At 43.8% G+C, this 16,733-nt stretch overlaps 1 protein-coding gene across 4 annotated transcripts in view; it reads left to right on the forward strand.

Annotated features, from left to right (window-relative positions):
• The first annotated feature begins 1,136 nt into the window (after nt 1-1,136).
• The window catches only part of smg1 (SMG1 nonsense mediated mRNA decay associated PI3K related kinase), a 152,741-nt gene continuing 137,144 nt past the window's right edge, over nt 1,137-16,733 (forward strand). Inside the window, exon 1 of one of the 4 annotated variants that reach the window (XR_010977399.1) lies at nt 1,137-1,410. Coding sequence is in view for 3 of the 4 variants with exons in the window: in XM_068056197.1 (XP_067912298.1) it covers nt 1,346-1,410 (65 nt within the window). In the remaining variant the exon portion in view is untranslated. Of the gene's footprint in view, nt 1,411-1,560; nt 1,689-16,733 lie in introns of those variants that run through there. The other 3 variants (XM_068056197.1, XM_068056198.1, XM_068056199.1) reach the window with 3 other exon arrangements.

Genomic DNA, 16,733 nt, shown 5'->3' on the forward strand with positions numbered 1-16,733 from the left:
GTGAAATAAAGAAAGGGAATGAAAGATGGAATTAGGAGAAAGAATGAGTAAAAAAAAGTTTTCTAAAAAAATTCACCAACAATTAAAATCTGAAGGAATGAGACTCCATACTAATTTCCAGTGTCAGAGAGGTTGTTTGGTAGTAATTAAGACTTAACATGCCTTTAAGGATTATCTTACATTAGAATGGAAAGCCTTACATTTTCTGACAATTTTAGTGGGCATCCATCATTTAAGCACCCCACTTCATGCTGTTAATGGTTCCAGAAATTATGAATTATAGTTGTGTGGATAGACTGGAAAAGCTGGGGTTGTTCTCCTTAGAGCAGAGAAGTCTAAGAGGAGATTTGATAGAGGTGTTTAAAGTCATGAAGGGTTTAGAAAGAGTAAAGAGAAACTGTTGGCAATGGCTGAAGGGTTGATAACTAGGGGGCACAGATTTAAAGGTGATTGGCAATATAACTAGAGGTCACATGAAAAACATTTTTTTACAAGATTCGGATTTGATGGATTTAGATTCAGTAGTAATGTCCAAAAAGGAATTAGGTAAGTACGTGAGGGAGAAAAAAAAAGCAGGGATATTAGGAAAGAACCAGGGAGTGGGACTAAGTGGATTTCTCTTCAAAACAGCCATCTCAATGGGCAGAATGACCTCCTTCTGAACTGTATGAGAAAAAGGTATGCTAATCTTCTGGAGAAGCAGGGCAATGTGGATGGCAACATCCAGATTTCTGTGCCTGTGCAGTTGCCAGGGGTCGCAGTCCAATTTACACTTTAACGACAGACAGCGCTGATATTGTCACTGGTATTTTTACTGCAAAATCTGGACTTATACTTTATCTTTGCAGGGCTAGACATTTGGCCTGCTTAAAAGTGGGACTTTTCTTGACATTGCAGGAGGTACGACAGGGTGGTTGCCTCCAGCCACAGCTCCCAAGCTTAACTGGCTTTGCCAGCTGACAGCCTGCCATTGTTATTAATAACTGTCAGTACGTATGCTGCCAGCACTGGTTCAGAGAGCTTACCCTAAATGGTGAGCATCCACTGTTGTTGTGTTGAACACGTGTTCACACCTCTTGGCGGGGCGGGAGTGCCGTCACGTCCGGTCGCGCGGCGGCTCCCGGCATGCCCCGCTCGACTCGAGAGAAGCCGCTGACGCCGCCCGAGCCGCAGCTCTAGGATTCGCACGGAACGGAAAGCAGCGCTCGAAGTGCAGTCACAGCCCGGGGGAGGGGGTTTCCAGTCCCACGCCCGCCTTGGCCGCGCAGCGCACGGCACGGCACTCGGTCCGATTGGGGTAGCAGGCGCACCTTCCGAAGGCGGATGACATGTTGTTGGGAAGGTAATGAGCCACAGACCCCTGAGCACTCGGTTGAACAAGCGGCAGCGCTGGAATGACTGGGACCCAAGGTTAGTGAGCGGGACGCGGCCTAAAGCGGTGGTGGGGGGGCTCGCCTCCCTTTCTCTTACCCCACCCACCCACTTCCGCTCTCGCCAAACCAGGCAAGACTCAGCTCCCGCAATTCGGCATTCCTGAGAGAGAGAAAAAAAACCCGAGCGGTAGCCAGGCCGCGTCCATGGCTTCCCGACGGCCCAGCAGCACTGTATACAGGCAGGGCTACGTCTCCACTGGAGTCTCAGGCTGCAGCTAGGGCCTACCGCTGTCGAAACACAATGCGCTGGCTGATGTATGTTGGTATAAAGCTGATTTTATTTCAGCGTGTGACTGGTGTGTCGTAAATAAATAACACATTAACACCCGAAGGGTTCGTAAAAAAAATCCTTAAAATAGGTGACAGCTCTACGGTTCGACGTGTCAGTCACTAAAGGGGTGGAGTGGGAAGATTGGTTTCGTTTAAGCAGGTTTGGTAAACGTCGGTCATTTATTGCGGGGGCACACCAAAATATTTTATTCTGTATTTTACCCAATACTTATACTAACCTCGATTTTTGTATTCAGTGGCTTAATAAGTATTGTTTTTGTGTTGAGTTTCTTCGTGGTACCTTGAATGTTGTGATCCGTTGCATTCTTACCTGAATACATAATAATGTAGTTAATTTTTAATTTCAACAGTTTAATCTTTGTAAAGCTAGCTCTTTTGTCAGTTCTTTTAATGGTTTAAGTATCAATACCTTTTTCTGTTCTAGTATTAATAGGGGCTTTCCATGCGTTGCAGGTCCAAGTTGTTTCCACATTTTAATAAGGTGGAAAGTCCTGAACATATTTGGGTTTCACAGCATCAAAATATTACAGATGCTGGAACCACTATAGGTCTGGCAACATCTGTAGGGAGAAACAGTTAATGTTTCAGGTCAATGATCTTTCACCAGAACTGGGGGAAAAAGATGCAACAGGTTTTAAGCAAGCACTGAGGCACAGAAAAGGGGTAAGAACGAAAGGGGAGGGTGTGACAGTGGAAGCAGGAGAAATGAAATGACAAAATGGATGATGGTGCAAGGCAAAAGGTTTGGTTTTATCCTTTTTTAATTATGCATAATCTCTACATTTACCAGGCCAAAGTAGGGATGTGATGCAAAACTCCCAAGATTGTGTCTTGCATAATTTAAAAGTTTTGCTAATTGTCCCTATCAGTCAAGTCATGTTTAATATTTTGATTTCCAATGCTGTGACTGAGTTGTTATCCTTGACTTTGTTGCATCACTCTTGCCACTGGTAGAAGAGCATTAGTCTTCAGAGGGATGACCTGTTGAAACCAAAAGCACTGTGGAAAAAAAAAGACTAAGCTCATCTGGAATTTAAGTAATTTCTAGAGAAGTTGCTATTCAATTAGGGGGTTACCTTTTTTGTTTGGTATGAATGCTATGAGACTGGTTCGTCAGTGCACTATTCAAATGTAAATTGATAGTTTTAGCAGACCTATTTTAACTTGTAGTTTGGTCATTGCTGTACTTGCTTTGAGAGTTGGTGCCACAGGATGTCCATATAGTTTGCTCTGAACTTGTGTTGAAGACTGGAATTTTGCAGCTTTTTAATTCCTGTTGTTCTTTAAAATACTGCCGGTTAATGGTCATTTCGCTGTTGTGAAATATCCATTGCTTTAATTGATGAGCTTTCTTTATATTGCCTTTTGGTAGCAATGTAGCTGCTGTTTCTCAGAGATTGTAAGGAGCTAAAACATTTAACAAAAGGTTGCACTGAGCAGCCTTCTGGGCTACTTACTACATCTCATAGTAATATCTCTAATGACAGGATCTCATTTGTTTCCTAATTATGACATGGACTCTTAAGATGACTTCTGAGCTGGCACATTCCTGTTGAGCTCCTCTGCCTTGCAAATCTATCCATTGCCATCCTTGGTCTCTCGTCTTCTCCAGTTATTCGGATCTTCTGATTTCTGGGCTTTACTGTAATGTCTAAATTTGCCACTTTCTAGTGAGACTATGTTCTTTGGACCAACTGTATTATTGTACTTGGTTAACTTCTACAGGCTCTGTTTTCTGTTTCTGTGCTTGGAATTTTTCACTCTGTGCCTAGTTGGCTTTGATACCTTCCTGCTGGATTCTGTTCCTTTCCTTTTGAATGATCTTTCTGCTTGATTCCCTTGGTTGCTGATTCCACTCATCGGAACTCCTTTCAGCTTTTGATGAACTGACTCCTCCAACTCCAACTGTATCCCAGCTCTTGCATGTTACTCATCTCCCTACAGCTGTGCTCGTCCAACTCGCTCATTTGCAATGATCCTGTCTTTCTCCTGGTTTGCTATAGTTCACTGCTTTGGGTTCTTTGGATTTATTTCCATCCTTTCCTGCTCCTCTGCTGCTATATTGAAGCTGCTGTTGTGCGCCAAAAGCATCTGAGCTCACTTAGCATTGAATCAATAATCCCTGCGCCTCTCCGCATTTGCCTCCATAATATCCATTCAGTCCCAAGCAAGATCCTTGCCATGTAAGATCATCTTGTGGATGACTGCACTGACAGCATGGACTTTGACTGAAACTTGATTTCTGTGGAGGCACATTGCAACTTAGTGAAGCCCCTCTGCTCAGCTATACATTCCACCACCTGTCCCACTCAGTCGTGGTAGCATTGTGGCCCAGTGAAGGGAGGGGGCAGGGCATATTGATATGTACATTGAAAACACCAAGGATGAGCACAATCAGTGGGCCAATGCAGAAGCTGAGGAAATGTTAGTGAGCGACAAGTGCAAATAGCTATGTGGGAATCTGATGTAGTGGCAATAAGAAAATGTCTTAAAAATGGTGAGGACAGGGCACTTAATATTCAAGGATGCAAAGTGTTCAGAAAAGACAGGGAGGTGGGGTAACACTACTGATTAGGGAAGACATTGTAGCGTTGGAAAGGGAGGCTGTCTCTGAGGGGGCAAAGACAGAATCCATTTGGTTAGAGCTACAAGACTGGCATCTACCCGACAATGTGGAAAATTGCCCAGGTATGTCCTGTACACACAAAGCAGGACAAATTCAACCCAGCCAATTACCGCCCCATCAGTCTATTCTCGACCATTAGCAAAGTGGTGGAAGGTGTCATTGATAGTGTGATCAAGCAGCACTTACTCAGCAATAACCTGCTCACCGGCACTCCGTTTGGGTTCCATTCTATGTCACTCAGCTCCTGACCTCAACAGCCTTGGACTGAACATGGACAAAAAAGCTAAACTCGATGAGGTGAGAATGACTGCCCTTGACATCAATGCAGCATTTGACCGAGTGTGGCGTCAAGGAGCCCTAGCAAAACTGGAGTCAGTGGGAATTGGAGCGGGGGGTGGGTGGGGGATCTCTCCACTGGTTGGAGTCATACGTAGCGCAAAGGAAGATGTTTGTGGTCATTGGAGGACAATCATCTCAGTCCCAGGACATAGTGTAGGAGTTCCTCAGTGTAGTCTCTTAGACCCAACGACCTTCCCTCCATCGTAAGGTCAGAAGTGGGAATGTTTGCTGATTGGTGCTGAACGTTGCGCATTCGCGACTCCTCAGGTACTGAAGCAGTCTGTGTCCATATGCAGCAAGACCTGGACAACATTCAGGCTTGGGCTGATAAGTGGCATGTTACATTTGTGCCATCATTGAAGCCCCCACTATCAACATCCTGGGGGTTACCATTGACCAGAAACTGAACTGAACCTGTCATATAAGTACTGTGGCCACAAGAGCAGGTCAAAGGCTGGGAATTCTGTGGCGAATAACTCACCACCTGACTCCCCAATGCCTGTCCACTGTCTACAAGGCACAAGTCAAGGGTATGATGGAATACTCTCCACCTGCCTGGCAGTTCCAACAACACTCAAAGCTTGACCCCTTCCAGGGCTAAGCAGCCTGCTTGATTGACACCCCATGCACCACCTTCACCGTTCACTCCCTCCACCATTGACAGCAGTGCGTATCATCCACAAGATGCACTGCAGCAACTCACCAAGGCTCCTTCAAAACCCGCGACCTCTACCACTTAAAAGGACAAGGGCAGCAGATGCATGGGAACACCATCACCTGCAAGTTCCCCTCCAAGCCGCACACCATCCTAACTTGGAACTATATCACCGTTCCTTCACTGTTGCTGGGTCAAAGTCTTGGAGCTCCCTTCCTAACAGCACTGTGGATGTACCTGCACTACATGGACTGCAGTGGTTCAAGAAGGCAGCTCACCACGACCTTCTCGAGAGCAATTGGGAATGGGCAATAAATGCTGGCCTAGCCAGCGATGCCACATCTCGTAAAAGAAAAAAAGTTGAGAGGCAAAAGGGGTATGATCAACTACTGGGGGGTATTCTGTACGCCTACAAATAGTGAGCGAGAAATAAAGGGAGCAAATCTGCAGGGAAATCACAGATGTGCAACAACTATAATGTGGTGATATTGGGGGACTTTAATTACCCAAATATCGATTGAGATAATACAGTAAAGGATAAAGACGGGGAGGAATTTCTTAAATGTGTTCAGGAGAACTTCCATGATGAGTATGTTCTCGGTCCTACTGGGAAGAATGCATTGCTGGACCTGGTGTTGGGAAATGAGGTGGACCAAGTGTTTGTGTTGGGACACTTGGGTAAGAATGATCATCGTATCATAACGTTTAGATTAGTAATGGAGAAGAGAAAGAAACAATCTAAAGTCGAACTTCTCGATTGAAAGAGGACTAGCTTTAATGAGGTGAGAAGCAATCTAGCCAGGATAAAATGGAACCAAAGATTGACAGGAAAAACAGCAACTGAACGATGGGTCATCTTTTAGGGTGAGATGTTTCTCGGGTACAGGCTGGGTACATTCCAACAATGGCAAAAGGTAAGGGAACCAAAGCCAGGGCTCCTTAGATGATGAGGAAGATAGAGAATCTGATGAAACAAAAAAAAAAAGGGTCTATGATGCATGTCAGGTGAATTCTTCAAGTGAGAACCAGGCCAAATACAATAAGTTGAGAAGGGAAGTGAAGAGGAAAATAAGATTGGCAAAGAGAAATGAGAGAATAGAATGGCAGGTAACATAAAAGGGAATCCATAAAATCTTCTACCAGCATGTAAAATTGTAAGTGGGTAGTAAGAGACAGGGTGGATCCTATAAGGGACATGCTTACGCAGGGCAAGGCTAGAATATTTAATGAGTGCTTTGTATCGGTATTTACAATGGAAGAGGATACTGACAAAATATTGGTAGAAGTGAAGATGTGGAGGTAATGGATGAGGAGAAAATTGATAGCCAGCCTTTCCAGTACATTCTTCCTTTGTTTATAGTGGATAAGCCACCTGATCCAGATGGCTTGCATCCCAGGTTGCTAAGGGAAGTGGGAGTTGAGGTAGTGGAAGGGCTTGATGTAATCTTCCAGAGATACAGGGGAGCTGTCAGAGGATTGGAGACTGGCAAATGTGACACCCTTATACAAAGGATGTAAGGACATTCCTGGTAACTACAGGCCTGTCAGTTTAACATCAATGGTGGATAAGGTTTTTAAAACAATTGGGGGGAAAAAATCAACAGGAACTTGAGGTTTGAGTTAATTAAGGAGAGTCAGCACAGATTTGTAAAAGGCAGATGGTGCTTGACTTAAGCTAATTGAATTTTTTTGAAGTAACAGAGAAGGTTGATGAAGGGACCGGAGTGGATGTTGTCTATATGGATTTTACAGAAGCTTTTGTCAAAGTGCCACCTAAAAGGCTGGTTAATAAAATTGAGGCTCATGGAATAGGAAGGTCCGTGTCATCTTGGATAAAAAAAAATTGGCTTCAGGACAAATAGCAAGTCATGGTAAATGGTTGTTTTTCAGACTGGAGGATGGTAGATAGAGATGTTCCTCAAGGGTCAGTGCTGGGACAGCCTTTTTGATGCATGTAAATAACTTGGATATTGGGATACAGAGTAAAATGTTAAAATTTGCCATGATACCAAACTTGAAGGTTTGGCAAACATTGAGGATGATACCAATCAACTATAACAGGATATCGCCTGGCTGAGTGGAGCAGACAAGTGGCAGGCACATTTAATACAGAGAAGTGTGAGGTGATGCATTTTGGTAGAAAGGATAGGGAGCCGCAATATAGACTTAATGGCATAGTTCTAAAGAGTGTGCAGGGACAGAGGGACCTGGGGGTTCATGTGCATAATCTTTGAAGGTGGCAGGCCATATTGAGAGAGTAGTTAGCAAAGCATTTGGGATCTTGGGCTTCATAAAAAGAGGCATTAAGTACAAAAGCAGGAGTTAGGCTGAACCTTTCTAAAGCTCTAGTTAGGCCCCAACTAGAGTATTGCGTCCATTTCTGGTCATCGCACTTTAGGAAGGATGTGAGGGTCCTTGAGAGGGTGCAGAGGAGATTTACCAGAATGATTCCAGGGTGTGAGGGATTTTAGCTACAAGGTTAGGTGGGAAAAGCTGGGGTTCTTCTTGGAGCAAAGGAGATTTGATGGGGGTATATAAGATTATGACCAGTTTAGATGAGATAGAAAAAGAAATGCTGTTCTCATTAGCTGATGGTATAAGGACTAGGGGACACAGATTTGAAGGTTTTGTGCAAGAGATGCCGGGGGAATGTGAGGAAGAACTTTGTTACGCAGCAAGTGGTAATGACCTGGCAAACTCTGCCTGCGAGGGTGTTGGAAGCTGTGGCGATGAATCATTTCAAAAGGAAGTTGGATGAAAACTTGTGGGAAATAAACTTGCAGGGCTATGAGGATAGAGCGGTGGAATGGGACTGATTGGATTCCTCTTCAGGGAGCTGGCATGAACTCTACGGGCCGAATGGCCTCCACCTGTGCTGTAATGGCTGAGATATCTCGGGCAACTTAGAATGGGGCTTTCGGAGCAGCAGTAAAGAATGAGAATTTGTACCTCCCAGATTTGTGCCCAACTTTCCTGCAATTCTTTACTTGGACTTGTAATCTAGGCTGGTACTTCTGTGCAGTACTGAAGGAATGCTACATGTTAGAGATGCTATGTTTTTGTTTGTGTTAAACCTGTCTGTTGGTGCATGTAAAAGATCCCAATGCACTGCTCGAAGAACAGCAGGGTACTTCCCCCATGGCTAACTCTCACCCATAGCAGATGATCATGTCACTTACTTGACTGCTGTTTGCGTTAGCTTGCTGTGCATAAATTGATTACTATGTTTTCATTCAGCTGGCCTCTGACACAGGAAATATCAGAGGGATGTATGATGGCACTAAGAGAGCTTTTGGGCCAACCGTCAAGAAGATTGCCCCCCTCGAATCTAAATCGGGGACACAATCACTGACCAACGCAAGCAAATGGACCGCTGGGTGAAACACTACCTAGAACTGTACTCCAGGGAAAATGTTGTCACTGAAACCGCCCTCAATGCAACCCTGTCTCTGCCAGTCATAGATGAGCTGGACGTACAGCCAACAAAATCGGAACTCGGTGATGCCATTGATTCTCTAGCCAGCGGAAAAGCACCTGGGAACGATGGCATTACCCCTGAAATCATCAAGAGTGCCAAGCCTGCTATACTTTCAGCACTCTGCGAACTGCTTTGCCTGCGCTGGGATGAGGGAGCAGTACCACAGGACATGCGCGATGCCAATATCATCACCCTCTATAAGAACAAGGGTGACCGCAGTGACTGCAACAACTACTGTGGAATCTCCCTGCTCAGCATAGTGGGGAAAGTCTTCACTCGTGTCGCTTTAAACAGGCTCCAGAAGCTGGCTGAGCGTATCTACCCTGAAGCACAGTGTGGCTTTCGAGCAGAGAGATCCACCATTGACATGCTGTTCTCCCTTCGCCAACTACAGGAGAAATGCCGTGAACAACAGACGCCCCTCTACGTTGCTTTCATTGATCTCACCAAAGCCCTTGACCTCGTCAGCAGAAGTGGTCTCTTCAGACTACTAGCAAAGATTGGATGCCCATCGAAGCTACTAAGTATCATCACCTCATTCCATGACAATATGAAAGGCACAATTCAGCATAGCGGCACCTCATCAGACCCCTTTCCAATCCTGAGTGGCGTGAAATAGGGCTGTGTTCTCGCACCTACACTGTTTGGGATCTTCTCCCTGCTGCTCTCTCATGCATTCAAGTTCTCAGAAGAAGGAATTTTCCTCCACACAAGATCAGGTGGCCGGTTGTTCAACCTTTCCCGTCTAAAAGCGAAGACCAAAGTACTGAAAGTCCTCATCAGGGAACTCCTGTTTGACGATGCCGCATTAACATCTCACACTGAAGAGTGTCTGCAGAGACTCATGGACAGGTTTGCTGCTGCCTGCAATTAATTTGGCCTAACCATCAGCCTCAAGAAAACGAACATCATGGGACAGGACATCAGAAATGCCCCATCTATCAATATTGGCGACCACACTCTGGAAGTGGTTCAAATGTTCACCTACCTAGGCTCAACTATCACCAGTAACCTGTCTCTCGATGCAGAATTAAACAAGCGCATGGGAAAGGCTTCCTCTGCTATGTCCAGACTGGACAAGAGGGTGTGGGAAAATGGCGCACTGACACAGAACACAAAAGTCCGAGTGTATTAAGTCTGTGTTCTTAGTACCTTGCTGTACGGCAGCGAGGCCTGGACAACGTATGTCAGCCAAGAGCGACATCTCAATTCATTCCATCTTCGCTGCCTCCGGAAAATCCTTGGCATCAGGTGGCAGGACCGTATCTCCAACACAGAAGTCCTCGAGGCGGCCAACATCCCCAGCATATACACCCTACTAAGCCAGCGGCGCCTGAGATGACTTGGCCATGTGAGCCGCATGGAAGATGGTAGGATCCCCAAGGACGCATTGTACAGTGAGCTCGTCACTGGTACCAGACCCACCGGCTGTCCATGGCTCCGCTTTAAAGACGTCTGCAAACGCGACATGAAGTTCTGTGACATTGATCACAAGTCGTGGGAGTCAGTTGCCAGCGATCGCCAGAGCTGGCGGGCAACCATAAAGGCGGGGCTAAAGCATGGCAAGTCGAAGAGACTCGGCAGTTGGCAGGAACAAAGACAGAAGCGCAAGGAGAGAGCCAACAGCCCTGACAACCAATTTTATCTGCAGCACCTGTGGAAGAGTCTGTCACTCTAGAATTGGCCTTTATAGCCACTCCAGGCGCTGCTGCACAAACCACTGACCACCTCCAGGCGCTTACCCGTTGTCTCTCGAGACAAGGAGGCCAAAGATGTTTTCTGCATTGTAACCGTGATTATACTTCAGAAGTACTTCATTGGCTTTGGAACATCCTGAGGTGAAATGCACTATTTTTTTTTTTAATTTGCATCTCTTGTGCCACAGCATGGAAAAGGCCCTAATGAAAGTCATAAATGACATCCTTTCGTGATGCATTTTCGCTCCTTGACCTCTGCAGCTTTTGACATGGTTGACTGCACATCCTGCATTTTGTCTCTTCTGTTGTCCAGCTCAGTGTACTTTGTTCTCCTCTTCCTCTGGCTGTCATTGGATAATTATCTTCAGCAGTGACTTTTTTCAATCTCTGCATTATTACATTTGGAAGCTCCTAAGGATCTTGCTTTGCTCTGTCCCCTTTCACATCTACATGCTATCCTTTCATGACCTCAGTTTTCATGTGTATGCTGATGAAACCCAACTCTTTCCATCTCCCTTCTTGACCCCTTCACTATCTGTATGCTATGAAACTGCCTCTCTGATATCCAGTTTTGAATGAACCACAGTTTCCTCCAGTTAAACTTGGGTAAGCCTGAACCCATTGTCCTTGATCCCCACCAAAAACTCAATATCCTTTCTGCTGACTCCATTTCTGTCCTCTGCCACTTACTCTGGTGAAATCAGACTACCCCCAACCTTGGTGTTCTATTCAACCCTGAACTAAGCCTCTGACTCTCAATTCTTCCATGACAGTGCCTCTGTACTTCCATGTTTATCATTGCCCACCCCTGCCTCTTCCCCATCAGCTGCTGAAGCACTCATTCATATTTTTGTCACCTCTAGACTCCACAATTCCTATACTCTGCTGGCCTCTTGTCTTCCACCTTCATAACTTTTGGCTTCTGCACAGCTCTCCTTCCCTTTTCTTGTTGCTTGCCAAGTTCTATTCACCCATCAGTCTTGTGCTTGCTGACTTGTATGGGCTCCTGGACCCCCAACTCTTAAGAATTTTAAAATTCTAACTCTTGTGGTATATCCCTTAATGACCTTCCCCCTCCCTATCTCCTGTAACCTGCTCCAATCCTACAACCCCCTCAAATCATCGTTCCTTTGACCCCAGCCTCTTTCATCACCTCATTGGCAGTGATGCCCCATGCCTCGTCATTCTGGAATTAATTCCCTTAATCCTTGTGCTTCTACACGTCCTGCACTTTCTTCTCTTCTTGGCATTTCTTTGCAGACAAAGATTTTGGGACGGTTGTAGTCATCAGTTGCAGGTCCGCTGGTGGCTAGTCAGGCCTATCCGTGATCGGATTCTCCCACAGTGGGTACAAGTGAAGGTGTAGTCGCTGCTGAGGGCAATTGGATCCCTTTTCTCTTTTGCTCAGCCTCAAAGTTGGCTGTAACCCTCCTGATGTAGCATCTCCAGGAATCACGATCCATGGCCTGCACTTCCCACTGGCGATGGTCGATGTGGCATATAGAGAGGGACTTCAAGGAGTCCTTGAATCGTTTGTATGGGGCCCCTCTGTTCCTTTTATCCATTGTCAGCTCTCCATACAGCACATTCTTGGGCAGGCAACTGTTGTCCGTCTGGGTAATGTGACCCGCCCAATGCAGTTGGCTTTGCAGGAAGATGACCTCCATGCTGGTGGTGATCACTGTTTCCAGGACTTCAATGTTTGAGATGCGGTCCTGCCAGTGGATCTTGAGGATGTTGTGGAGGCAGCGCTGATGGAAGCGCTCTAGAAGGTGTACATGACAGTGGTATAGGACCCAGGACTCTGCGCCATACAGAAGGATGGTGAGGACTATGGCTTTGTACATTGAGATTTGTCTGTACTCTGAGACTGTGGTTGCTCCACACACATTTGTAGAGTCTGCTGAATGTACTGTTTGCTTTTGAGAGCCTGTTGTCCACTTCCTTATCTATGGTGGCATCAAACGAGATGACACTCCCCAAATCAGTAAATTGCTTGACGGCATTCAGCTCATTCCCTCGATGACTATGCTTGGTGGTCTATAATCTTCCTGGGGTGCAGGCTGATGCAGGACTTCAGTTTTCTTTAAACTGATTTTTAGTCCGAAGAGTTGTGCCGCCTCGTAAAAATGTGTTATACGTTGCAGGTCTGACTGACTGTGGACCAGGAGAGCACAGTCATTGGCGAAAAGATGAGTTTTTCTTGTGTCTTTGTGTGAGTCTGAAGACGCCGGAGGTTGAAACGGCCTTCCTCAGTAAGCATACATAAACACCTCCTTAAGGTCTTCCGTTGCCTGCTGCAGCCTCATGCTGAAAAAGATAAATAGGGTTGGGGCCAGCACACATCCCTGCTTCACGCCATTGGAGATACGGAAGGGACACGTCCTGTACTTTAAGGCCCTTCTTAAAACCTACCTTTTTGACCAAGTTTTTGGCCATCCCTCAGTATCCATTTTGGTCAATTTATGCCTCTGTTAAAGAAGCTATATAACTGCAAGCTTTTGTATCTGCTCTGAAAGCAATAGGCCCAATTCATGTTGCATTATCAGTTTGCCACGTTTTTTGATCTTCCACTGCTGTGGCCACTATTATAATGCTGGCTTTAACATATGACAGGAGAGTCAGGGCTGTGGGCTCTTTGACCAGTCCTTGATTAAGAAGTGATTATTAACTCTTGCTGTCTGTAATTGATCCAGAGCTGCAAAATTCTGTTCTAACCAAGGACCATTAAAGGTACCCTTAATCTTCAGTTCACAGTGGAGACTTGGTTTAGTTTAGATTGCTGTTGATTATATTTGGTCAGTGAGTTTGTAAAACAATTTGAGGCTGTCCTGTTCATTGATTTATATTTTTAAATTGAACTTCCAGCAGTGCTGCTATGGGAAATTCAGTTGATATTCATTGCAGGAAGGAAACAAGATTACTATAAACACATATAGTTTTGAAAAGAATTTGGCAATTTACATACAAGTGTGTGGATCTGTTTTAACTTGGTATGCATTCTTGAACCTTGAGAATTACATGATCCTTTGAGAATTACATGATCCTTTGAGAAGCATGTTTTCAAGAAAATGTAATCTTTCCATGAGTTTATAACTAATTCTGATCAGAGATGGGAAACCGATTTTTGATGTTTGCTCATTTCATGTGGGTTTCAGTACTGACTGTTGGATTTATTTTGACCAATATAGGATGGGGTGACTTAATTGAGGTGTACAAAATTGAGGGGCCTAGATAGAGTAGACAGGACGGACCTGTTTCCCCTAGCGGAGAGGTCAATTACCGGTGGGGGGGGGCACAGATTTAAGGTGATTGGTAAGAAGGATTGAAGGGGACATGAGGAACAACTATTTCACCCAGAGGGTGGCAGGTGCCTGGAATTCACTGCCCAGATCGGTGGTGGCGGCAGAAACCCTCAACTCATTTAAAAGGTACTTGGACATGCACCTGAAGTGCTGTAACCTGCAAGGCTATGGACCCAGGTGCTGGAAGGTGGTATTAGATTGGGCAGCTAGTTTTTTTTTAGCTGGCTCAGACACAATGGGCTGAATGGCCTCCTTCTGTGCTGTAACTTTTCTATGGTTCAATATGATAATTCAATAGTCACCTGTAACTCAGCTGAATTACTAGAGCCATGTTAAACAAAAGTGGTATTTACTTACTCAAAGGCAGAACAAACATCAGCATTCTGCTTTCTATCTCTGATTCGATTAGTTACTCTAGCAGAATATTTTCGCGAGAATAGTAGTGAGCAACACAGCATGCTTTTTTTTAAAAAAAAAGTGAACCCAAGTCAAACGGAGAAACTAGTGTCCAATAGAATATTTGTCTGTTCCTGGAAGAAAAGATTACTTTTGCTTTTAACGTTACTGACCATCATAATTTCACTATTGGATGAAACTTCAACTTCAGGATTACTTTAGCGCACAATTTCTAATGTGTATAATAATTGTAATCCATTCTTTGTTAATCCACTATTTTGTAGTAATGGGCTAAGGTGATGTAACTTCAGGCTAGTGTAGAACTCCGGAAAGTCAACAACACATATGCCTACTCTAGAACTAAGCCTTTGAGGATAGATTTAAGCTCAGTGTGTTTATGCCCACAGCCTCCTGCTATTGGCTGGATTTTTATATTTGAGGCTAGAGGTAGCAAATTCATCTAAATGTCATGTAGAAAACAAGTACATTTCTCAGGCAGGTTGCCGTACTGAGGACTAAACCATTATTGCAGCTGATGCAGGTTAATGTTTTTAAAAAAAATATAATGTAGCAGTGATCTTTTTATTCTCAGTGAAGTCCATCATATATGGCAATTTTTTTGTGATCGTCTTGTCCTTGAACATATGAATTTCTAATATCAAACTTTGGCAATTTTATAAAATTTTATGTTGGCTGATTTTTCTTGGCTCGCTCTTAAAATAGTATCTTTATTCATTTAGTGTATTTAACTCTGACTAATGTCTGTTGCATGCATGTCTGGTAGCGTTAGCTTAATAATATTGCTTCAGATGGTTATTCAATACAGACTTTAGTTAACTTCACTTTTTCATACTCCCCTGAATTGTCAATAATATAAATTGCTTTGGGCTTTAAAACCCATGAAGAAATTGGTGGGAGAAGCAGGGGTAGAAGTGACTCCCGCTCTCTTCCCTTTGTGCTACTGATTTTCAGCTTGGAGAATTGGATGCATAATTATTTTGGCAGCATACAATCACAAGATTATCCAAAGATGAAATTTGGCTGATTGTTTTGTGGTGAAGCCCTAATATAAAATTTGGATGGTTTCTTAACAATTTATTCTGTTTCAGAATGCCAAGGTCACATGTGGACCATTATTTAGAATAGGTTTTCCTGGTAAACTGGTAGATCTCCATCAAAGGTGTCACTCACGAAGGTTATGTGTTTACAAATTGATTTTTGCTTAGTGTTGGGGAACTTCCATTTTAAGGGAGAAAAAATAAAGCACTGTTCAATCTCTATAGAATTCTAGGTTGCTCAGGAATGTTTTCTAACATTGTCTCAGAATGGTCTGAATAATGACTAGAATGTATGCTCATAGAATGTCACCATTTCCATGGCAACTGTTAGACCTGTACTGTTTGTTGAAAACAAGCTGAACATTAAGACATTACGAATGCAAACATTTTTATAATGTGACATTAAGCCCAAATGGAACTTTTTTTTTTAGTTACTTGACGAAATGCATGAGTTCTAAAATAGCAGTGATTATAATGACTTGATTACCTCTGGAGATTACTGGATGCCTGTTAGTGAAGTGTCAGTGAACATGAACCATAAAAGTTGTTAACCACCCCCAAGATTAAATGACTAGGTTATTTGTTCAAAACCATTTTCAAAAACTCTTGCTGAGAGCTGGTAGTTTCTTGTTACTTTACCTTTAAGGACCTTTAAAACCAGTTTAATTGTGAATTTGAAAACCCAAGTGTTGCAGGTTTTAAAGTTTAAAAAAAAATCACTGGCAGGAAAACTAAAGGCCAAAAATCTTGTGTTTAAAAAGTTGTTTTTATTTTGAACATTATTGAAACTTAAAGAACAGCAAAGGAATTTAAAGGGGTCAAATCGAGCTAAATGGCAGCCTACAGTTATTTGCAGTTTATGGACACCACTTTTACAGTGTCACATCAGACTGTCACTTAAGCCCTAGATGTGTGCTTTTTAAGCCACAAGTAAAATTGAAGAACCCATGTTTATTGCGGCTTACCTGCTAACCTCCCACTGTGGTGGTATATTTAATATTGTTGGAGATTATGCATAGGGGAGCAGTTGCAATTTTGCATCAGTAAACAATGCCTTAGTGTGTGACCTGAGTTGGCCTTTTGATGACTTCAGTCTTCAGGGGACGATCAGTTGGGTAACTCAGTGCCCTGCTGTCCTTTCTCCAGTCATAAGCAGGAACAGATATTTGCATCTGCTGGCGTGTAAAGAATATAGTCCTCACAGTCCCATTAAAGAAAATCGAAATTGTACAGCCTCAGTTTCTGCTCCTGTCAAAAATGGGGTCCAGAGATGCACACCACGTTAGTGACCTCAGAATAACACTTATAGAATTCCATGTATTTACTCATCTCCAAACCTGATTTTTGGTAAGAAAACTATGGGAAATTTCAGGATGTTATTTCCTTAAACTTGGTAGAAAAACAATTTTTTTGGTAGTGAATCAGTACAAAATCCAGGAATGCATTGGAGGTAAT

The sequence above is a fragment of the Heterodontus francisci genome, chromosome 24 (genome assembly GCF_036365525.1).
Source record: "Heterodontus francisci isolate sHetFra1 chromosome 24, sHetFra1.hap1, whole genome shotgun sequence".
In the NCBI taxonomy this organism is placed as follows: Eukaryota; Metazoa; Chordata; class Chondrichthyes; order Heterodontiformes; family Heterodontidae; genus Heterodontus; species Heterodontus francisci.